Here is a 25,488-nt window from a genome sequence, read left to right as displayed (position 1 = left end):
CGTTTTCGACCACAGAACCACCTATCTACTCCCCTTACAATCGAATCCCCTACGACTATAGCCCTTCCACTCTTTTTCCCGCCCTTCTGAACAGCAGAGCCAGCCACGGTGCCATGGACCTGGCTACTGCTGCCTTCCCCTGGTGAGCCATCTCCCTCAACAGTATCCAAAACGGTATACTTGTTTTGGAGGGAGATGACCGCAGGAGACTCCTGCGCTGCCTTCCTGCTCTTTCTCTGCCTTTTGGTCACCCATTCCCTTTCTCCTTCTGCAATCCTAATCTGCGGTGTGACCAATTCACTAAACGTGCTATCCACGACCTCCTCAGCATCGCGCATGCTCCAAAGTGAGTCCATCCGCAGCTCGAGAGCCGTCATGCGGTCTAACAAGAGCTGCAGCTGGACACACTTCCTGCACGTGAAGGAGTCAGGGTCATCAGCCATGTCCCTGAGCTCCCACATTGAGCAAGAGGAGCATGATACGGGTCTGAGATCTCCTGCCATTTTTAATCTTAAGTTTAAACTTAGTTAAATGAAAAAGGAACGTAAAGTTTTTACCAATCACAATAAAACCAGAGAAATCGAAAAAGCCTTACCTTATAAACACCCCACCGAGTCCTTTTTTTTTGGTTAGAGGAGGAGGGCGGGTGGGAGACACTACAAGTGTGGTGTCTCGGGTTCAGGAACCGCCCAAATATATAGTGTTTTACTTACCCAGCAGCCCCCTGGCCTCCGCCGAAAAACAAAAGGAAATTAAATTTACTTTCAAACTGACTTTCCCAGCTGCTCACTCGCTCACACTCTGCTCCCGAAAAAGCTGCTGTACTGAAAGGAAAGTTATTTTAAACCGCCCAAATATATAGTGTTTTACTTACCCAGCAGCCCCCTGGCCTCCGCCGAAAAACAAAAGGAAATTAAATTTACTTTCAAACTGACTTTCCCAGCTGCTCACTCGCTCACACTCTGCTCCCGAAAAAGCTGCTGCACTGAAAGGTTCAATGAAGAGTGCAGGAGGGCATGCCAGGAGCATCACCAGGCATACCTCAAAATGAAGTGTCAGCCTGGTGAAGCTACAACACAGGACTACTTGCATGCCCAACAGCGGAAGCAGTATGCAATAGACAGGACTAATCCCACAACCAATGGGTCAGATCTAAGCTCTGCAATCCTGCCACATCCAGTCGTGAATGGTGGTGGACAATTAAACAACTGACAGGAGAAGGAGGCTCCACAAATATCCCCATGCTCAACAATGGCGAAGCCCAACACATCAGTGCAAAAGACAAGGCTGAAACATTTGCAACAATCTTCAGCCAGAAGTGCTGAGTGGATGATCCATCTCGGTCTCCTCTTGAGGTCCCCAGCATCACAGATGCTAGTCTTCAGCCAATCCGATTCACTCCATGTGATATCAAGAAATGACCAAAGGCACTGGATACTGCAAAGGCTCTGGGCCCTGACAACATTCCAGCAATAGTACTTAAGACTTGTGCTCCAGAACTAACTGCACCCCTATTCAAGCTGTTCCAGTACAGCTATAATACTGGCATCTACCCGGCAATGTGGAGAATTTGCCAGGTATACCCTGTGCACAAAAAGAAGGAAAAATCCAACCCAACCAATTACAACCCTATCAGTCTACTGTCAATCATCAGCAAAGTGATGGAAGGGTTCATCGACAGTGCTATCAAGAGGCACTTATTCAGCAATAACCTGCTCAGTGACACGCAGTTTGGGTTCTGCTAGGGCCACTCAGCTTCTGACCTCATTACAGCCTTGGTTCAAATAGGGACAAAAGAGCTGAATTTGAGAGGAGGCGAGAGTGACTGCCCTTGACATGAAAGCAACATTTGACTGAGTATGGCGTCAAGGAACCCAAGAAAATTATAGTCAATGGGAATCGGGGGAAATCTCTCTCCTGGTTGGAGTCATACCTAGCACAAAGGCAGATGGTTGTGGCTGTTGGAGGTCAATCATCTCAATCCCAGGACATCACTGCAGGAGTTCCTCAGAGTCGTGTCCTAGGCCCAACCATCTGCAGTTGCTTCATCAATGACCTTCCCTCCGTCATAAGGTCAGAAGCAGGGATGTTTGCTGATGAGTGCACATTCGCAACTCCTCAGATACTGAAGCAGCCCATGTCCATATGTAGCAAGACCTGGACAACATCCAGGCTTGGTTTGATAAGTGGCAAGTAACATTCATGCCACACAAGTGCCAGGCAATGACCATCTCCAACAGGAAAGAATCTAACCATCTCCGCTTGACATTCAATGGCATTACCATCGCTGAATCCCTCACTATCAACATCCTGGGGGTTACCATTGACCAGAAACTGAACTGGACAAGCCACATAAGTGCTGTGGCTACAAGAGCAGGTCAGAGGCTGGAAATCTTGCAGCGAGTAACTCACCTCCTGTCTCCCCAGTGCCTGTCCACCATCTACAAGACACAAGTCAGGAGTGTGATGGAATACTCTCCACTTGCCTGGATGGGTACAGCTCCAACAACACCCAAGAAGCTCGACACCATCCAGAACAAAGCAGCCCGCTTGATTGGCACCCCATCTACAAACATTCACTCCCTTTGCCACCGACGGACAGTGGCAGCAGTTTATACCATATCCAAGATGCACTGCAGCAACTCACCAAGGCTCCTTAGACAGCACCTTCCAAACCCGCGACCTCTACCACCTGGAAGGACAAGGGCAGCAGATACATGGGAACATCACCACCTGCAAGTTTCCCTCCAAGCCACACACCATCCTGACTTGGAACTATATCACTATTCCTTCACAGTCGCTGGGTCAAAATCTTGGAACTCCCATCCTAACACCCACTGTGGGTGTACCTACACCCCAAGGACTGCAGCGATTCAAGAAGGCAGCTCACCACCACCTTCTCAAGGGCAATTAGGGATGGGCAATAAATGCTGGCCTGGCCAGCGATGCCCACATCCTCCAAACAAATTTTAAAAAAAGATGACGCACAGAAGCCAAACGTGGCCAAAACCAGTTAAAAAGCAAACCGACAGCTTCTTATGCAAAAGCAAAACCTTTCCTTTTCTGTCTGGCGTCAACCTGGCTGAAAACAATACATTAAGAGAAGTTAAAATAAAAGCAAAATACTGCGGATGCTGGAAATCTGAAATAAAAACAAGAAATGCTGGAACCACTCAGCAGGTCTGACAGCATCTGTGGAAAGAGAAGCAGAGTTAACGTTTCGGGTCAGTGACCCTTCTTCGGAAGTTAAAACACTTCTGTCTCAACAGAAAGTTAGCTGCAGCACATTGGTAGAAAGGCAATTTCAAATTTGCTTTTTGGTGATCTATTCAAGCGGAAAAACACCTACCATTAGGACTGAGCCGATTAATCAACTGCCCTGTGTGAGTCCGTAAAGTTCACTTATCCCATACTCTCAGTGATTGAAGGAATCACAGGTTGGAGAGAGAAAAGCAACACTGTAGCTCCAATCTGCAGCCAGAGAGTCTCCCATAGAGAGCAGAGGGGGAGATGAATCATCCCCATCATTCCAATAAGCAATAGTTCATGGAACTGTGTTTTTGGACAAAATGCATTCGGGCAAACTTTTAAAGCAAACAGAGGGTGGGCATCTTTAGAAAGCAAAGCAGAACTTCACTACAGAGCTCACTCAGCTGCTGTGATGTAGTAAACATTAATTCCCAAAGGTATCAGGTCATGCACTGTTCTCCACTGTGTGCGCAGCTTAAACAAGAATTCCCATCTGAGTGGTATGGAGTGTTCAGGAAAGATAGGCAGGAAAAAGTGGAGCTTGAGGGGGCTGCAATGCTACCTTGTACGCCTGAGATATTCATGAATTAGGTCCCGTGGGAGGTCCTACTGTGCCTGGGCATCCTTAGTATACAATGGATAAAGCTAACACTCAGGGCCTGCGACAGACTGCCAGGTCAGAGTAAGGAGGAAGTCTGTTTGCTTTTGGAAGAGATGGAGGGATGTGAAAACAGGAAGATTATTTTAACTGGAGACTTTAATCAAACAGATATAAATTGGTTCAGAGTCTGAGTTAGTAAACATAATACACGGCTGCTTCGTGACCCTGTATGTCAAAAATGCTGAGCACCAGGAAATAGATATGGTAATGAGAAGCTTTTTATCTTGTCTGATGCAACATAAATGAGATGCATGGAGTCCAGGTTGTTGAAGATCTCAAACAGATTTATTAACAGCTCACAAGTACAATACAGTACAGGCCTAACCACTTACAGGACCTGCCTCTTGGTGTTATTGTTACAGAGTAAGACTGGCATGAAGATACATCCTGGTACTCAGCTCATTAGCATACTAATATCTTAAAGGGACATCACTCTTAAAGGCAATCAGACCACAGGTAAATAATAATAAAAGAAAAATTCAAGGAAATGATGTAAACTGATTAATTGGTGTGAGTTTGTTCAACAACACTTCAATAAGAACACCTTGAAAGGCAAAAGGCTGAGTGAGCAGGAGAGGTACATACCCAGATTGTATAAGGATAAGATAAATGAATATACTGTAAATGGAGAAACAAACTAATAGGAAATGAAGTAAGAGTGAAAAATATGACCCCTACAAATCATGCAGGGAGAAAGAGGAACACTGGTGTGGATATAGGTCCATGCAGAAATATGTTAAAAGGTGGGTCATAGAGGGCTGAATTTTTAAAGCTTGCCACCGACTTCGGCGCCAAGAGCATCAAAAAAGGCGTGGTGGCTCATTTACATGGAGCGGGTGGAACAACCGCGCCACTGCTGAGGCGTGGGCGCCATTTTTAAGAGTTTCAGGCCCTTCAGTCTCATTAAAAGTTTTAAAGTGACAGAATGCTTAAAAATGAAGATATACATTTATTCACATTTTCAATTCCCTGTCCCACACCTCAATGAGTAATAAATATATAAATAGCCCTCTTACCCCGAAAAAAGTTTTTTTTTCCAGGTCCAGACTTTCCCCCTGAACTTAATTACCTTTGACCTTCAACCTTTTCCCACCATCCCCGCAACCAATAAGAACAGTTTATAAAAGTTTTCCCTGCTCCCCCCCCCCCTCCCCCTCCAGCCCTGAAAACTTCACTCCTCCCCGCTCCCCACCAGTGTTACACCTCGGATCTCTGAACGGAGATCCGAAGTTGCGGGAGTTCCAGCCAGCAGCCGGAATATCCGCATAGGATGGTCGTCGGGACAAGGTAAGTGCTTTTGTATGTATTTGGGCCTCTTCCAGAAGTATTTTCCAGGCCCTCCCTGCCATGACTCCCACCATTGTGGGGGGCTTATAAAATTCAGCCCAGAGAGTCTGGAAGAAAGTCATGGCTGCAGATATTAAACATAGAAATAAATATATAGTACAATAATAGAGGTCAGTCAGAGAAGAAGTGTGTCCCTAAAGAACTGAGGGGTAATCTTAAAATTGTTCACATATTATATGGTTACTTATTTCAAGTATTCACTAGAGAACAAATAAGCAACGTGCCCTCCTAAATGCCTATAATATTTAATAATTAACATGCTCTGTATTAGGCCTTTTAAGGTGCTCCACCAGTCGTCTACTAAAGTATTGATGAAAAAAACCCCACCAATTAGTATTCACAGTCAGTATCTGGGAGTAGCTGGACACTGGGGATGGAGACTATTTAAGGTGCAGCCTATGTGGTGTCCATTTTCAAAAAGGATGGCAAAGCAAAGCAGACCCAATAATTTTGCATCAGTACAAGATAAAATATGAGAATCAGAAGTAAATCTTAAGATTTCCAGGTATGATTATAATGTAGTAAAAAGCTCCCAACATTTGATTTCGAAGCTGAAGACCCCAACTGACCTATCTGCTTGACATTTTTGATGAGGTGCCATCCCAAATGGACAGCAGAAAGTTCAATGCCAAAAGGTACTTTCCAACTTCCATGTGGTTAGCTCAACTTTAAACTTAAGGTGGTGCGGATCTGAGAATGGATCCGAAGCTGAAAGTACTTGGTTGAAAGGTTATGTTGAGATTGGTCGGCGGAAAAAGATTGGATAGGCCGGGATTGTTTTCTTTGGATCTAAGGAGGCTGAGGGGAGATTTAATTCAGGTGTATATAATTATGGGGGGCTAGATAGATGGATAGGAAGGACCTATTTCCCTTAGCAGGGGTCATAGATCTAAAGTAATTGTTCGAAAGATATGGGGCTGTTGAGAATTTTTTCACTCAGATGTTACTGGGTTCTGGAACTCACTGTCATAGAGTCATAGAGTTATACAGCACAGAAACAGGCCTTCGACCCATCGTGTCTGTGCCGGCCATCAAGCACCTAGCTACTCTACTCCCATTTTCCAGCATTTGGCCCGTAACCTTGTATGCTGTGGCGTTTCAAGGACTCGTCTGTCAGAAAAGGTAGTAGAGACAAAAAACCCTCATTGCATTTAAAAAATACTTGGATATGCACTTGAAATGCTCGAACCTACAGGGCTACGGACCAAGAGCTGGAAAGTGGGATAGGCTGGATAGATAATTTTCGGCCGGCACAGATAGGATGGGCTGAATGGCTTCCTTCTGCGCCATAAATTTCTATGATGCTGCAAAGGAGTATAGTGAAAGCAGTTGGGCAGTTCTGTCTCTCTCAGCTGCTCTCGTTGGTCTAAACAACCCAACTTTCTGGAAGTCTAAGTGATGTAACCTTTCTGAAGTCTATACTGCTCTGCTTGTCTGGAAACAGCAGCAATGCAGATCCATGTAAATGTGGATCCACAGATCTGCCATCAGGTTAAGAATTCCTGTTCCTGTAAAATAGAGGCAAGGAGCCAGTCTGCTGTTTTAGCACTCTATTTAACCAATCAGGCCCTACCACAGAAAGCAGTTGAGGCCAAAACATTGTATGTTTTCAAGAAGGAGTTAGATATAGCTCTTGGGTTTAAAAGGATCAAAGGACATGGGGCGAAAGCGGGAACAGGTTACTGAGTTGGATGATCAGCCATGATCATAATGAATGGCGGAGCAGGCTTGAAGGGCCAAATGGCCTACTCCTGCTCCTATTTTCTATGTTTCTCTTGCTACACAGCAGAGTCCAGCATCACAATGGAAGCCAACACCAGTGGTGGGTGTGTGAGGGGGGTGGGGAAGGAGCCACACGGAGGCCAAGACTTGAACCATTTGTTAGATTGAAATGGTTCTAATTCCAGCTTAGCCCTAAAGAACTGAAATCTTCATATAGCTGCATGTCCTGGTGAAAGCATTGGGGAACACTGACCTTGGGCAATATCCATTCAACCTCTCCCCATTTTCATTGCAGTCAATGAGAGAATGCAGTGTAATCAGTGGCTGAAACAATAGTGTCTGTTTTATACCATCGGCCAAAGTTAGAATTGTCACCATCTTGGATTTTGATGACATGGAGTCTTGCTTTAGTGAATTTGTGTTTGTAATGGGAGGGGGTAGGGAAAGTCTTACGCTGACCCGCGGCAGAACAATACCCCCATCTTCCCCTTTACTAAGTTAACATACTAATATTCCTGTGTGTCCTTGATTTTGCAGTGCTGGGCCTCTGCCGAAGCCTGAGTTGTGATGTAAATGCAGTGTGTAGCGCAGACAGCTTCAGATACCTGGTATGTGCCTGTAAACCAGGCTGGAGGAGATCAGGCACCAGATGTTATGGTAAGGCATCCCCACCATATGCATTTATCTCCACAGAAGCCATTTTCATACTAGTACAATTTCTGATGGACCTGCAGCTGGATCCTGGAGTTTGCATTACTAAGCCTGGTTGCTCAAGTGTCAGCTTGGCTCAGTTGGTAGCACAGTCAGCTCTGTGTCAGGAAGTCATAGATTCAAGCCCATTTGAGGAATTAAATGCCTAATGTTAATCAACCTCCTTTCCTCTAGTTCTGGCAGTGCAGCTTTGCTAAGTGTGAGATGCTTGAGTATATTGAACAGACTTTAATATACATGATTGGTGATCCATCCATAAAGAACAAGGGTGGCATCTGATTCCTCTCTCTCCAGCTACCTAACTTAGCCCTGCAATTGCTCTCTCTTATATATACTCGGTCTGTTCAGTACAAACAAGACAGATATTCCATTTCATAGATCTTCAGACTTTCCTTATGATTAGTTACCTCCTGAATTCATGATTAGTTATCTCAGGACTTAATCAAGGAGACCTTGTTTGTTCCAAAAGCATCAGTTCTCTTGCTATACTATAATTAATTAGCAAGTATTATGGTTATACCTTAATCACTCATGATCAATGTTCGTTCTAGCCATGCACACTTTTGCTTTGCAGTTGATAATCAAACGTCTGAAGCAAAATAGAACCTTATTTCAACGGTTCTATCTCTCCTTGTGTTCTGAGACACCATGCTGGTCCATCAACCTGTTACGCTTACTGCATTTTGATTACTAAATCTCAAACATACCCAATACTTAGCACTTCAGTGCAGTATTGAAGGATTGCTGCACTGTCAGAGATGCCATCTTTCCCAATGAGATGTTAAACTTCCTCCCACAGGGCACTTTGAGGAACAGCAGGGAAGTTTTCCTTGTGTCCTTCAATTAACACCACCACAAACAATCTGTTCATTTATCTCTGGCCATTTCAGGTGCCAGCATAGATTATGGTATTAAGTCATGGCGTGGGACTGGAACCCACAACCTTCAGACTCAGAGAAAAAAGCGTTGCCGTTGAGCCAAGGCTTTCACCTCAGTAAGGTCTATACATAAGAAAGCTATCTACCTGCTTTATTTATTCCTTCCTCCCCACTTCTTCCCCAGACCTTAGGAACATGATACAAACTGTAACTGCCAATGTCACAGGACTCAAAGTCACGTTGAAATGGAAGGCTGTGCCAATGCCAGGAGCTGAGATTCTCAACTACCAAATTAACACAAACTGCACAAACCACACCCATGGGATCATCCAGCTGCAAAATTACCAGCCTGGAAATGTCACCAGTTTAGTTTTAACTGGTAAGTATTTCAGATCTCATTTAGATTTCTTTGTTCGTGGGCACTGTTCAGCTCACTGTTGTCTTCTTTCAACAAAGATATGGCAATAACCTGGCCTGTGAAACTTGCTATAATCACTGTCAGTAATGCAGTTTTATGATTCTATTTTCTATGTTTACACTTTCCTAGTTTTGCCAAGTTTTTGCCTCTTTTCACCCTTATCCTGTCCTAAAGACATTGAATTTTACTGGAGTTGGAGTGAGTTCTGCTGCCCCTTGGTTCTTAGCCCAAGTCCCTCACCCATGAGTCCAGACAGTGAGTTTTGGGGATGGGAGTGTTTAACGAACGAGGCCCATCATTGCTGAGCCTGATCCACGGTCCAGAATGCTACCTTCGTGCAAACAGGGACAAGGCAATAGTTAGGTGGAAAAGGGAATGGGGACTGAGTTTGGGAGTAAGTGCAGAACTTGAGATAAAACTTGGTACTTGAACTTAGCGGAAGCCAAGAGGAGTAAAGCAGGGAAGCCCTGGGGATTGAGCATCTACTTCGGTGACATTGACTAAACAGGTATCCTTGGGAACCTACGTCTGGTTTCGTTATCATTAGACACCTCTGTATACAAGATTGTTTAGCTGGCTACTGTCATTTAACATTCCATGAGGTTCAGACAGATCCTACCCTTCAAGGTGCTTGACAATCACCTCAATGAAACCCGAGATGAATTTAACAGAGACCCACACTGAGATTGGCTAAGTCAACAACAACAACTTACATTTATATAGCATCTTTATCATAGTAAGAAGCCTCAAGGTATTTCACAGCAGTGTTATCCAACATAATTGACAACAAACCTTATATTAGGACAATTGACCAAAGCTTGGTCAAACAGGTAGGTTTTAAGGAGAGTTTTAAAGGAGACAAAGGAGAGAGGCAACAGGTTTTGGGGAGGGAATTCTCGTGCTAAAGGCCTAGGCAGCTAAAGACATGGCCGCCAATAGTGGAATGTTAAAAACTGGGAATATGCAAGAGACCAGAATGATCTCGGAGGGTTGCAGTACTGAAGGAGGTTGCAGAAATAGGGAGGGGGTGAGGCCATGTAGGGATTTAAAAACAAGGATAAGAATTTTTAAAGAGAGATGTTGCTGGATGGGGAGCCGATGTAGGTCAGCGAGCACTAGGTGATAGGTAAACAGGACTTGGTGCAAGTTCAGATACGGGCAGAAGAGTTTTAGATGAGCTCAGGTTTACAGAGGATGCAAACTGTTCAGGAGACCAGAGACCAGGGATGGAATGTTAGATGTTCCAAGTCTCTCTGATTACAATCTCATACAGCGACCTATCTAATCATTTGATATTCCAGAGAAGCTCAGAAGTGTGTTTATGGAAATTGTTTTTTATATGTTTTACATGTTGTCTAATTGACTAATGTGAATTAAATTGCAGGTCTTGGCTCCTTGACGGTGTGTACTGTTGTGATCCAGATAAACACCTCCTCAGACGGCCTGGTGACCACTTGGCCTTTTACCTTCAGAACCTACTCTGGTGAGCTTTTCCAGTTCTCTCGTTTTGTTACTTGCTCCACAATGTATCGTCAGTGTATTCTCAGACAGTTCTCTACAACTCAAGTCAGTATTTGTGGACAGCGAGGTTCAAAGCAGAATTGGGCATGGTGGTACAAGGTACCCAGTAACAGTCATCTTCAGGAAGCCAGTTAGTCAGGCCAAGAGGGAAGATGCCATCTGGTTGCTTTGTAAAAGCAATGTTGGAAACATGACAAGAAGATCTCCTCCAAATACTATTTCAAGAATGTGCTGACACTTGACATAGGGAATTGAAGAAATCTTCCTCAAGATTAGGACCTGAATGCTCCTCCATATAACATTTAGAAATACCGAGAAGAATGATAGGGCCTGTAAGTGCTGAACTAGATGGCATGACTGTGAAATTAATGACCCTTGTGTAAGAGTTAAGAGGAACAGTAATTCCTATCCCAGGCACACAGGGTCATAGTGATGTGGAATCAACTCCCTGATAAAGCAGCAAGTTCTGTGCCAATTCTCACCTTCAGAAGGAGATTGAAGGAAATTTGGTTAGAAACTGGACTGATTAAGGGTTATTAAGGACAAGGACAAATTGAACAGTTTGTAGAACATAGTGGTTCCTGTTATGTTTATGCCGGGTTGCTGGATATATTATGTATATCTGATTTATCTCAGAGCAATGCAGATATCACACTTGTATCACACTTGTATTAAATCACAAACTGATTTATTTACAGTACTTTAAAATATATCAGTTCTTACAAGATCTCAGTACAATGTCTTTGCAGAGCAATCAGTATATTTTCTGTCTGTCGAAGATTCTAGTTCTGTCTTTTAGTTTCAGGTTTAACTCTTAAGCTCCACCCATAGGCTTGAGCAATCGAACACAGCGAACACAGATAAGTGGACAGACTAACACAATCAAACCCAGATCAATCAAACACTACATTTTCGCCCCTTTTGATTAAAGACATGATTTTGGAATTAAAGTATTCTAAACAACAAACATATATACATCAAGTCATTTCTTAGTGTTCAACGTGTCTGTTTTCTCTAAGTACAGAAATAGTCTTTGAGATTAGGAAGGTTTCTTCGGTCTTCGATTAGATTTATGAATTTAAGGTTGTGGATCTGTTTGATCAGCTTGATGAGGCAGATGATCAATTTGACTCATAGGAAAAGGAAATGCATCCTCATAACCACAATCCTCAAAATATCTTGGTCTGCTGCCTATCAAACATCTCGCAAGTCATTACACTTGCTGTTGTCTTCCAACAGATAAGCATTGGTACCAAGCAAACATTTAATCTGCTTTGGACATGATACTGATGAAGCAAGTTTGTGGTCACGGTTTGGCTGTTTGATTCGAACCCAACTTTAAACTGGAGTTCCCTTGCACCTGTACGTTTGTCAAAGTATGCTTTTGCTTTATCTTGTCACTTTGCGGTTTCATCTGCTTTCGCTCTGACATCCTTGTTAACTGGTAGCGATGGCTTAAGAATGGTCAGTGGCATGCAAAAGTTATGGCCTATCAAGTTCGGCTGGTGTCCTTCGGTCAGAGAGTGTGGGATGGATCAATATGTGCGGAGTAGGATGTGAATGGATTGTTCGAATGTTTTCCCCTCCAACATACTGGCTTTTAGACTTTCCTTTATCACCCTGTTGAATCTTTCAATGCCACCATTTGATTGCAGGTCGTAGCGTGGCGTCAGATGGTGATGAATTCCGTAACTTGCTAGAACTCTGTGAACTGACTTGAAACAAACTGCAGTCCGTTGTCTGTAGTGATGGTCTCCAGCAAACCCCATTTTGTAAATAACTTGTCCAGAATGTCAATGACTGCAGTGGTTGTAATGGAATTTGTTGTAGCGATTTCTGGACATTTGCAATATAGATCATGAACAACAAGCTAAAAATGTTGACTCCTAGGCTGCTTGCAATTCTCCAAAATTATCAATGAGGAGTGGTTTTGTTGGCCATGGGGTTGCTTGTAGAGGTGCAGGACATGGTTTAACAGATTTTTCACTGACTGCACAAGCTACGCAGTTCCTAATGAACTCTTCTATAAAGCAATCTATTCCTGGCCACCAGACTGCTTCACGGGATCGTTGTTTCATTTTAGCAACACCTAGATGTCCTTCATGGGCAGGATGCAATATACGTTGCTGTAGTGCCTTTCGGATAACTGCCCGAGTACCATGTGCAATACTGTTATTGCCAAACAATGCGAGTTCATTGCATACTCTGTAAAACGGGATCAGTTCTTTTCCTATATCACGAGACCACTCAGTTTTGAGATACTGACTTACTTGCTGCAGTACGCTGTCTGCTGCCAACTCTGCCTCCAACTCCTCTCACATAACAAGATTCGTGGTCTTGCACTAAATCACTCCAATCACGTAGTCTTCAACGTCGCAAGTTGCTTTGTTGTTGCTAACATTATCTGCAACAGTATTGTGGCTAAGCATATCAGCTATTCGATTGCGTGAACGTGCAAGATACTCGACCTCGAAGTTATACTGATGTAGATGATCTGATCATCTGTAGATACGTAGAGGTCGTTGACCTGATCCTGACGTGGCTGATAATATAGTCAACACTTGGTGATCATTGCGAAGAGTAAACTTTCTACCAGAAAGATACATGTGCCAATGTTCACATGCATAGATGCAGGCTAGGGCTTCCCGCTCTCCAGTAGAATATTTATGTTCAGTTTCCAACAACGGGCGTGACGCATAAGCTATTGGTCATTTGCATCCATCAATGGACTATGAGAGTACAGCGGCAATTGTAGTCCCTGATGCATCTATTGTGACATACGTTTCCGCATGTTGGGTCTGAAATGCGCAAGGACTGGTAGAGATGCTATCTTCACCTTTATCGTTTCAAATGCTGATTGCTGTGCGACAGTCCATTCCTACTGAGCCTCTTTACGTATTAGCTTCCGAAGAGCCTCCGTGATCTCTGCATACTTAGGAACAAAATTATGATAGAAGTTGGTAGTACCTATCAATGATGCCAACTCTTTCACATTAGACAGTGTTGGAAGTGCATGAAGGGCTTGTTGTCGTGTGTAGGCTTTACTCCGGCTGCTGTCACTCTGTAACCTAGAAAGTCAATCGCGGGTGCCGCAAATATGCATTTGTCCTTTTTCGGCATCAAATTGTGTTTTTCAAGTTGAGTGAGCACTACTGATAATCGTTGATCATGTTCAGCTTTTTCCCTTCTGTGGACTATGGCGTCATTAAGAAGGTTGAGCGTCCCTTGACATCCGACAAGACTGAAGAAACTGTCTTCTGGAATGCGCGAGGTGCTGAACTTAGTCCATGTGGCATTCTGTGGTACAGAAACACACCTTCATGGGCAACAAAATAGCCTTTGTTCTTCTTGAGGTATCTGAAGATAACTCCATCGCATATCAGGCTTTGTGAAGACTGTGGCGTCATGAAATCAAGCTGATAGTTCTTGAATTGTAGGAAGTGGATACTTGTCAAGTATGATAGCTTTGTTGACTGCATTTATGTAAATGCACAGTCTGAGTTCACCATTTCTTTCATTGTGCAATGACTAGATTTGATATCCATGGTGATGAGTCGATTTTCTCAATGATACCATCTGCTTCTAGTCGTTTCAGCTCCTGCAACACTTCAGCACGGATTGCAAACGGCAGCGGTCTCAAATTTTGTGAAAGTGGTATAATTGATGTGTCGACACGAAGAGCATGACAGTACTCTTTGATCTCCCCATATCCAGTAAATAAGGAAGGATACTGGCGTGTATTATCTGCTTTATCAATCCCATTAATGTGTGCTCCGGTGGGGTCAGCATCTTTGACACGAAGCCTATTGAAAAGGATTATTTCCCCCCAATAAGGCTTCAGCCTATAGCTACATAAAAAGTGACCCTGTCTAGGGTGACGTTTTTGTATTATTCTGTAACTGTGATTGTCCCCAAAACTGGAATGATAGTGTTGTCATAAGCTTGAAGAGTGTATGTTGCAGGAGTGAGAGGGAATTGCGAAAAATACCAATGGTAGAGTTTGTCACTCAAAATAGATACTTGCGCACCAACATTGATAAGAAGTGATATTGAGATGCCTGTGATCTCGGCTGAGTGCTCATTAAAGCGACCTGGTGCTTTACCTTTTGTGATGGTAAATACATGTTGTACCTCACTCTCAGGAAGAGAATCCCCCACATGCTGAACCGATGAAGTCTTTTTCTTTGACGACCTGCACATCTTTGCAAAATAGTTCCACCTTAAACACCGCAGCCTCACAGCTCCAGGGACCCGGGTTCGATTCTGGGTACTGCCTGTGCGGAGTTTGCAAGTTCTCCCTGTGTCTGCGTGGGTTTTCTCCGGGTGCTCCGGTTTCCTCCCACATGCCAAAGACTTGCAGGTTGATAGGTTAGTTGGCCATTATAAATTGCCCCTAGTATAGGTAGGTGGTAGGGAAATATATAGGGACAGGTGGGGATGTGATAGGAATATGGGATTAGTGTAGGATTAGTATAAATGGGTGGTTGATGGTCGGCACAGACTCGGTGGGCCGAAGGGCCTGTTTCAGTGCTGTATCTCTAAACTAAACTAAAACATGAGTTACACTTTTTCTCTCGAGCTGGACATGGCATTGTGATTCGATGGGTACTTCCACAATTTGGGCAAAGTTTTGAAGGAAACTGACTATGATGGGGTACATTTTGATGAGATTGCTGAGGTCTTCTTGTCCTTAACCCTTGCTGGTTGGGCAAACTGTGGCTGCAACCCTGAGTCTAAGGGTGCATGTGTGTCAAAAATCTAACATGGCAGATTTGATCTGGACTGCGAAGGTTAAGGCTTCTTCCAAGGTTAAATTATCATCCTCCATGAGGAGATGCTCCTAAATCATGAAATTGAAGTCTTTTCAATTAATTGGTCATGAATTAGTTCATTGGTTAATGTGCCAAATTTACATGTGGCTGTCAATGCTGCAATGCTGTCACATATTGTTTAATGGACTTGCCATGTCTTTGGGATCTCTGGCATATCATTCTATCATCACACTTTTCTTTGGCCTGAAGTAATTTTTGAGAGCACTTACCGCCATATCAAACGTGGACGTATCTTCTGTGAGCTGGCTGAATATTTTTTTTTTGTTCATTCATGGGATGTGGGCGTCACTGGCCAGGCCAGCATTTATTGCCCATCCCTAATTGCCCGTGAGAAGGTGGTGATGAGCTGCCTTCTTGAACCGCTGCAGTCCATGTGAGGTAGGTACACCCACAGTGCTGTTAGGAAGGGAGTTCCAGGATTTTGACACAGCGACAGTGAAGGAACGGTGATATAGTTCCAATTCAGGATGGTGTGTGACTTGGAGGGGAACTTGCAGGTGGTGGTGTTCCCATGCATCTGCTGCTCTTGTCCTTCGAGGTGGTAGAGGTCGCAGGTTTGGAAGGTGCTGTCTAAGGAGCCTTGGTGCATTGCTGCAGTGCATCTTGTAGAGGCACTGGCCTTCTGCTGCTAGACAATGTATGACTATCGCTTTCTTACAGTTCACTGGTATATCTGAGCTGTCCCGTAGCGAGCAAGTAGGTCTCGATCCCCAAAATCCATCGCTCCCAGCACAAGGGAGGATTTCCTAGCATTGGAAGAAAAGGTTCTGGACCTGGTAACATTAAATTTTGTTGAATCACCGCGTTTTTGTTCTGTTTACACTGGCTTGCTGGATATATTGTTTATATCTAATTTATCTCCAAGCAATGCAGATACCGCACTTGTATTAAATCACCAACTGGTTTATTTATAGCACTTTAAAATATATCAGTTCTTACAGGATCTCAGTACAATGTCTTCTCAGAGCAATCAGTGTGTTTTCTGTAGAAGATTCTAGTTCTGTCTTTTAGTTTCTGTTTTAACTCTTAAGCTCCACCCATAGGCTTAAGCAATCAAACATAGTGAACACAGATAAGTGGACAGACTCAGACTAATACAAACAAACCCAGATCAACCGACTACTACAGTTCCTGAGCTATTAGAACCATGTAAGTCTCATTCCAAGGAAGTCGCCTCATCTGAGATATGTGTTCATGACTCTCAAACATCCTGTTTAACTGGGGCAATCTGATGTTAAACTGCAGACTTAGAAAAGCAGCAACAACAGACAAGGCAAAATCAGTTCATTTCAAAGATCCCCCTCCTGCCAACTGGGCTGCAGTCTTTTCATTGCTGGTTGAGGCATGTGTGTGGTGTAGAATGGAAGTGCAGGTAGTTATTGTTGAGTCCTTACTGATTTACCTTGAGAGTCAGGGAAAGAAACCCTTGCAGAAGCTCTCCTCGGGACATCAAATGGATTGGTAGGGTAAGTCCATGATGAGGAGTCATATTATGAGGATCATTTGACTGTGCAGCACATTGGTTAGGAACATTCATTGGTGCAAAGCTAGGAACTGGAGGAGTAAAGAGATTTGGGTGTCCTGTTACACAAGTCATGAAAAGATATTGGGCAGGTACAAAAAGCGATCAAACTGGCTAATGGATTATTGACCTGCATCTCAAAGGGGGCTGGAATATAATGGGGAGAATGTTAGGTTTCAGTTGAATAAAGCAGTAGTTAGGCCATCTGGAATACTGTGTTCAGTTTTGGGCATTGCATCTCAGGAAGTTTAAAATGGCCTTGGAAGTGGGTAGAGTGCAGATTCACCTGAATGATAACATGCTTTAGAGGGTTAAATTATGAGAATAGATTGCATAAAATTGGCTTATATTCCCTTGAGTATAGGAGATTGAGGTGTGATCAAGAACAAGGGGGCATAAACTTAAAATTAGAACTAGGCTGTTCAAGAGTGAAATCAGGAAACACTTTTACTGCATGAAGGGTAGGAGAAATTTAGAACCCTAAGGCTGTGGATTATGTATCAATAGGAGCTTTTAAGACTGAGATCAATAGTCATACCTAATAAAATCTATCAAGTGATATGGAGCAAAAGGTGGGGAAATAGAGTTGTGGTACAGATCAGCCATGATTGAATTGAATGGCGGAACTGGCACAAGGGGCTGAATTGGCCTACTCCTGTTCCTTTGCGTAGTACCTTCTATTCTGGCTATCTATCTCCAGCTTGCAGAGAGCAGTGCTGTGCAATGTATTCATCTCTTAGTGACATCAGTGCTGATCTACATTCAGCCAGCTAGAGATATGACTGGACCGCAGCATGCAGATCCAGTTTTCTTCTGCCACCTTGAGGAAGAAGGGAGGTGTGACAAGCTATGTCCTGAATCTCTAGAACCACTTCCAGTTACCTGTGACTAAACTGAACAACAGCTCAGCCCAAGATCTGTGTGCAGCGACACTGGTCAGGCTGATGAGTATCCTGTTGCCAGTGTCAGCTTTGAAGGCAGCTCTTCACGCCATGTTGTTCATTGTCTGATTTGCTTTGTGGCTGTACTGCAGTTAGACTATCGACATTGTGGTTGCTGTAACATTTGCCAGCAATGAATGGGTTAACACTGGCAGTACTGTAAGGAATTGTACCTTTGTTAAAAAAGCAAACACAATAATTATGTAGGAACACATCAACATTCCATTACTAATATCACACAACGCAGTTTCAGACTTGGAAAGTTGCTAATTTGGGCAAAATCAAGCTGCCCCGATGGCTCAGCAAGTCTATCGAGTGAGCAAATAAGCCATCATGGTCTCACCTTTTATCTGCCGCATATTCGGAGTTGGCTGATTTCAGCGAGAGGTGTTAAAACTGCCTCAGTTAAGGAAGGGGAAAAATATCAGCCTCAGTTTTCCCCACTTCCTCCCCTTCCTCTCTTTCTCTATTCAAAAGACCCTGTTGGGAGGGGACAGCGTTCAAGTTTGCCCGTGATCCTCCCCATGGTTGAACAGCCTGTCATCGCTCACTGGGGTAAATTTTCTACTTCACCGCAGGGGTGATACTCTGGGGGAGTGATCGCCTGCTCATTAGGGAACCGTCTGAAGTTAATTCCACAGATTTTCTCTGGAATGGGAGATCAGACAGATTTCATAGTGGTGGACAATCCAGTCCCACCAGATTACCATCCAGATGCTGAAGATATAAACTTACTGCATAAGTAGAGTAGCCACTTGGGTGAGGCACCGGAAAGAGATCTTCGATCAGCCCTCGAGAAAGGGATGAATGGAAAGAAACATCAGACAAACTTTAATTTGCTCCTGGTTTTTAAAGGGTAATTGAGAAAATAACAATATTCTTTTCACCTATAAGCACAAGTTGTCTTTCTTGCTGTGGTCTTATGGTACACTTGAGGTTAATGGCCTTTTTTTTGGATAATACTTTTCTGTTTAGAAATGATACCAGGGGCTCTGAGTTTGACATCAATTTCCACTACCAGTGCTGTGATCTCATGGGCCCCTCCTGGGAATGCAAGAGGACTGAGGGGCTGCAGTCTGCGCTACTATAATATTGGGTCACCCGACACTGTCCACACTATCAGCCTCGTCTCAGCCAGTACAGAGTCACTGATCACAGGTAAGAAGTGAAGTCAATCCGGTCTCATCTATATTGGCCTTTAATGCAAGGGGCTTTTAGTGAGACCACACCTGGAGTACTCAGCACAGTTTTAGTCTCCATATATAAGGAAGGATATACTTGCATTGGAGACGATATAGCAAAGACTCACTAGATTCTTTTGTGGGATGAGAGGGTTGTCCTATGATGAGAGGCAGAATAAATTGGGTCTATACTCTCTGGAGTTTAGAAGAATGAGAGGTGAAACATACAAGATTCTGAAGTGGCTTGACAGAGTAGACACTGAGAGATTGTTTCCCTTGGCTGGGGAATCCAGAACACGTGGGACACAGTCTCAGGATAAGGGGTCAATCATTTAGGACTGAAATGAGGAGACATTCCTTCACTCAAAGGGTTGTCAATCTTTGGAGTTCTCCATTCAGAGGGTTCTGCATGCTCCATCATTGAATATATTTAAGGTTGAGAGACAGTTTTTTGGTCTCTCAGGGAATTAAGGGATATGGGAAGCAAGTGGGAAAGTGATTTGAGGCCAAGGATCAGCCAGGATCATATTAAATGGTGGAGAAAGCTTGAGGGGCTGTGTGGTCTAATCCTGCTCCTATTTGATCTGTTCTTATATTCTTAAAATTCACAAAGAAGTGAAGAAATAACTTGTGCCTTTCATGACCTCATGATATCCCAAAGTGTTTTACAGCCAATTAAGTACTTTTTGAAGTGAAGTCATTGTTGTAATCCAAGAAACGCAGCAGCCAATTTTCACAAGCTCTTAAAAGCAGCAATATGATAATGATCAGATAATCTGATTTAGAGATGTAGGTTGAGGGATGACTATCGACCAAGACACCAGGGAGAAATGCCCTGCTCCTCTTCAAAATAGTGTTGTGGGATCTTTACATGCACTCGAGAGCACAGATGGGTTTTTGGTTTACAGTCTAATCCAAAAGACAGTGTCACTGACAGTGCAGCCCTCTCTCAATGCTGCCCTGGAGTGTCAGCCTAGATTTTGTGCTCAAGTCTTCGGAGTGGAACTCACAACCTGCTGACTCAGAGGTAACAGTACTACCACTGAGCCACAACTGATACGTAATTGACCAAATTCATCTGTCAACCAATCAGACAGACTGATGTAGTTCAAACAACTTTGACCTTGAGGCTAATTTTGAGTCTGGAGACCACTGTGTAAAGCTTTAATGCAAAAGGAAGGAAGCATCTCAAGTGGCAAATAAGCTGCAGATCTTATCTGAGGTCACTTAAATTCCAAGAATGGATACCTAAAGCACATCCTGACTTCCCAGCAGATTAGATAGCATGCTCAAGCTCAAGTTGCAAGGTTTGTTTGATTTTAAGTAAAACCAGATAATTTGTCCAAAGTATCAATGGATTCCTTTACAAATGAATGACAGCCGCTAGCAAAGAAATATTTCTAGATTTACCTCCCAAGTGTGAGAGAACTCTAATTGACATGGGCTGTAGGTGTGAGTGAGTCACAAGGCCTTTCTCTAAGTTGTACAACTCATGCTGCAATTTTCCGTCTACTATTCAGATAGACAAATGTACAGTGTCAAACTGAATTTTGCAGGGTGAGGTGTGGGTTGTGCGCTGCAAAATCTGTCTCCTAGTGGTGGTCATGTGTGATGGCACACGTGAGATGTTTGGCGTAATTATGTCACCAGGTTTCCAATCTGCTTCCCTAGAGGAGGAATCCTCTCCACCTACTTAATTCTCACTGTGAGTCTGGCTAAGTTGAGGTCTGGGCCCATGAGGAACATATATCCTACAACTCTGTGGTGTACCATTGGACCACAGTCAGTCTTTCTTCTAATCTATTTCAAGATCCACATCCACGTCTGCTCAGAACACGAGGGAGCTATCGGGACCCTGGCTGCTTTTATTCCCCTCTCTTGACCAACAGGATCTATATCAATTGTAGAAAACTGAGCTACTCAACAGCTCCTGTGAACCAAGCTTGGGATCTTCCTGCTCTGTATGACTGAGCCCTACTTAGTCACCAACCAAGCTGATTGTCAACCCTTCGTTATTTTATGTTGGAGTGATTTTAAGAGGAACAAACAAGAGGTGCTTTTGGCCAAACAATTACTAAGAAAAAATTGTACACTTCCAGTGGTTGGAGATGGATGAAAACTTCCTTTTTTATTCTGACCAGGATGTGCCCTTCCTCCCACCCTTCCTTCAACAGGAAGCTCCCAAGTTCTCCCATTGGTGCTATAAATCCCAATAATCCACTTATCCTGTTTTTCCCAATTTATCTTTTAGCCTCATGAGAGCTATAAGCAAGGAATTTGCTTCAAATATTCTGCGATAGGCATGGTGCTGGCTTGAATGTAACACCTGGTAAAATGTTTGCCATTTAGTTTGGCAAAGCATCAATAGCACAGAAGAGCTGAGGCTTGTGAAATCACTGCCTTTTTTTCCCCTTCAAACTACACGACTGTTCTGGATGCAAGTTTAAGTAAAGGGAGTGTGATGTTATAAGTGGAAATAATTGTATGGTTTCCACCTGGGAATGGGCACATTCCAGTTTGAGCATGCTGCAGCCTGAGAATCTGCCTGAAGGTAGTTTTAAAAACAGAAAATTGACTGGTGCTTTTAAAAAATTTTAATTATCTTTTAATTGAAGAGCCACAGGCTGGTACATGTGACCTGCTCCCTTAGGTATGTCATTACTAGTTTGAATTAAAAGTGCACGCAAGGGAGATCTACATTAGATTATTATCATAGATTTCAACCAAATTGCAGCTGATATGGAGTCAACATGAAATTATTAATTTCTCCATGGAAGATTCAACCCATTACTTTAAGATTCTCTCTCACCTTTTGCAATTCATCTAGGCTTCCCAAGTTTCTGTAAGAGAAGATTAGATTCCTGCTTCTCAGCCTCTTTTTAACCAACCTACAAAGTAGTTTCCAATAGCAACCCAAGACAGCCTCTCCTGTAACTGTACTTCCTCCTTGTGGGGTAATGCCTCACCTAGCACAGGGTTACAGATTGGTTTACAAACTCGGCTGCCCTAAAAGTTCAATGGTAAAGCTTGGTTTTGACCCATGGAGCACCGGAAGGTTCGAGGTTCATTCTTCAGTCTGTGTCTAGTTAGATCTCAACCAGGGCCAGGTGTGGCTCAGTGCTAGCACTCTCAGCTCTGCGTTAGAAGGTTGTAGGTTCACTCCCATTCCAGAGACTTGAACATAAAAGCTAGGCTGACACTCCAGTGCAGTACTGAGGGAGTGCTGCACTATCAGAGTGCAGATGAGACCAAGGTCCCGTCTGTCCTCTCAGATGGATGTAAAAGATCCCATGGCGCTATTTCAAAGCAGAGGCGAGGATCATGTCCTAGTCAATACTTATACCTCAACTAACGCCACCAAAACAGATTGCCTGGTCATTACCTCGTGGCTGCATGTGGGACCCTGCTGTGCACAAATTGGCTGCTGTATTTCCTACATTACCACAGTGACTCCACTTAAGTGACTCAATTGGCTGTAAAGCACTTTGGGACATCCTGAGGTTGTGAAAGGTGCAAGTCTTTGTTGCTTCTATCAGGGAAGCTACTGGGGTGCTGCAATTGGCCATACTGGCTGAAGGTTAAGGGAAGGAAAATCATTCATGGATCCTGTTCCTAATCTGGAGTCATGCCTCAAACATGAATAATGGTCACTCGGGCAAGGTGTTGGAGGTTGACTGTGGAATCATAGCCTAGTAAGGGAGATGACCCCTCCTGGGAGCGAACATTGGACAGAATGAGGTTCTCTGATACATCTTTGGTAGGGGAGCTGACATTCTCTTAAATATAGTGTAGACAATGTTTATGGCAGTTGCCTGGGGTTCAGCTCTGCTGCCAAAGCCATGGCGGACAAATGGGAAAACATTTGTGGAAATGCACCCCCACAATGTGTGGAATCAGGGGATTGACTCTGTTTTCCACTGTGCATGAAGGTGTTGGAGATCTAACACAAAGCATGGCTTTGTTGCAGACATCTCAACTTGATGAATTAGTAAAAGCTAACCAACAGCTTCAGAAAAGCTGGCATAGGCACACTGCCCCTCACCCCCAACAACTTCCTTCCCCCTCACCCCCGACACCCCGCAAAAGCTGACAGCTCAATAACACCTCTGTACATATGCCAATGATACCTGAAAACAAGACGTTAGCATGAGATTACAGTGGGCAGGCAGCCAATGTAGGCCAGTCACTTTCTAGACAAAGGTGGGTAGGTTGTTACCAGGCTTTGTCGTGTACATTGCTCAAAAGCAGCATTGCCATAGGACCGGTCGGACTGCCCACAAACATGGCTGCAGTTGACCCGTCTGGTGGGTAAGCCCTGAACAAGGGGAAGGAGGTTAAGAAGTAAAAATACTTTTGCTAAATAACTTGAGTGAAATATTATCACAGTATTCTAGTACTTGTATTTAACCATGAGTATTTCCTTTTAAGGTTTGGAACCAGATACTACTTACAACATGACCATTGTGTGTAACTCTCCCTTTAACCGAACACTCAGCTCCCGGTCTCTTAATGTCACTACTCCCCCATGTACGTATCCATAAACTTTATTATTAATAGACAGGAGTGTAAAATTGACTTACTCTCGTAGTTAGAGTTTGATGAGCTGAAGTGTTTTCCTCAATTTAACTGAGGCTATGTTTTATTTGCAGATTCGAGAGTCCTCAGCAATGTGCAGGCTTCCCATATAACTGCATCTACTGCTGTGATTAGCTGGGACCCACCCACTTCAGATGTTGCCCTGGTTTTGTCCTACTCCATTAACTATGGTCCCTATGGTAGTGACAGACCCATGAAGAACGTAATTGCTTTCCCCCCGATAACCAGAGTGATTCTCACAGGTAAAGACACAGTAAATGCAGAATGGAATGTTAGGGTGAGCTTCTGGGGTCTTTTGCCTCAATAATCTCAAATTAGCCTGCAGGTTCTGGTGAGTTTGGAGCTGAAATGCAGGGAACCAACAACCTTGGAGATAGGTTCTGGAGAAGGACCCTCTTCCACCAGGTTTCTATCCCATATTGGCAGTGTTGAAGTTTCCATTGCAGTATGGTACTTTCTCAAAGTGTGCATGCAATGTGGCAGAGAGATCATTAAAATAACAATTAATAAGGAGGAAGAGCATTGAATGTACCAATGACCTGTGTCATGAGCTCCCATTGTAGTCGAGTATTATTGATGAGTTAAGAGGTATGCCTATTGCCAGCATCAACTGACACTATTCAAAGTGTTTTACTTTGGAGCCTGCAGCCTGAAAAGTGATTGCTAGAGTTCTGAGTATCAGTTATAGGATTCCCGATGGGGATTACCTTGTTTTAAATTTTCATGGAAGAGGCAGAGTTTCATTGTGGGATAGAGGAATGGAAAGTGAGACAGTATAAGAGAACAATGCACAATACATGATATAATCAACTCTCAAAGAATTTATAGCCAAACAGATCTTATTAAGATCTCTCAGGACCTTTGCTTGGGAAATGTATGTTTCCAAAGAGGCAATACAGGCACTTGCCATCTAACATGAAGATCTGCAACCAAGATCAACTGCCTGGATAGTTCTACCTGTAGCTGCGAAAGTGATGACCACATTTCAACTTTAAGCCAAAGGATCATTTCAAGAGATGATTGTCTGATATCATTCCAGGTGCTGCCCTGGGTTCTAATCATCAGAATTATAGAATGGTTACAGTACAGAAGGAGGCCATTCAGCCCTTCATGCCTGTGCTGGATCTCTGCAAGAGCAACTCAGCTAGACCCACACCCCCGCCCTTTTCCCAGATCCCTGAAAAATATTTCTCTTCAGATGCTTATCCAGTTCCTTTTTGAAAGCCACAATTGAATCTGCCTCCACCACACTCTCAGGCAGTGCATTTCAGATCCTAACCACTCACTGTGTAGTAAAGTTTTTCCTCATGTCGCCTTTGGTTCTTTTGACAGTCACCTTAAATTGTTGTCCTCTGGTTCTCGACTCTTCCACCAATGGGAACAGTTTTTCTTCTATGTACAGTGTATATACTCTTCTTGATTTTGAACACATCTATCAAATCTCCTCTCAACCCTCTCTTATTTAAGGAAAACAGCCCCAGATTCTCCAACTATCCATGTAACTGAAGTCCTCATCCCTGGAACCATTCTTGTAAATCTTTTCTGCACCCTCTTTAATGCCTTCACATCTTTCCTAAAGTGTGGTGCCCAGAATTGGACACAATACTCCAGTTGAGGTCAAACCAATGTTTTATAAAGGTTCACCTTAACTTCCTTGCTTTTGTACCCTATGCCTCTTTTTTTATAAAGTCCAGGATCCCATATGTTTTATTGCCCACTTTCTCAACCTGCCCTGCCACCTTCAACAATTTGTACACATACACCCAGGTCCCTCTGCTCCTGCACCCCTTGTAGAATTGTATCCTTTACTTTAAATTTCCTCTCCTCATTCTTCCTACCAAAATGTATCACTTCACAGTTCTCTGCATTAAATTTCATCTGCCACTGTTTGCCCATTCCTTTCTATGTC

The 25,488-nt window shown here is 43.5% G+C and overlaps 1 protein-coding gene across 1 annotated transcript in view; it reads left to right on the top strand.

The window, feature by feature from the left end:
* LOC137379362 (uncharacterized) overlaps nt 1-25,488 on the top strand; it is a 96,318-nt gene that overhangs the window by 38,055 nt on the left and 32,775 nt on the right. The window contains exons 10-15 of the mRNA XM_068050067.1: nt 7,517-7,636; nt 8,753-8,947; nt 10,371-10,469; nt 18,778-18,960; nt 23,412-23,510; nt 23,633-23,821. Coding sequence (XP_067906168.1) covers nt 7,517-7,636; nt 8,753-8,947; nt 10,371-10,469; nt 18,778-18,960; nt 23,412-23,510; nt 23,633-23,821 — 885 coding nt within the window. The remainder of the gene's footprint in view (nt 1-7,516; nt 7,637-8,752; nt 8,948-10,370; nt 10,470-18,777; nt 18,961-23,411; nt 23,511-23,632; nt 23,822-25,488) is intronic.

The sequence above is a fragment of the Heterodontus francisci genome, chromosome 18 (genome assembly GCF_036365525.1).
Source record: "Heterodontus francisci isolate sHetFra1 chromosome 18, sHetFra1.hap1, whole genome shotgun sequence".
Lineage (NCBI taxonomy): Eukaryota > Metazoa > Chordata > Chondrichthyes > Heterodontiformes > Heterodontidae > Heterodontus > Heterodontus francisci.
This window is presented reverse-complemented; position numbering and strand designations above follow the sequence as displayed.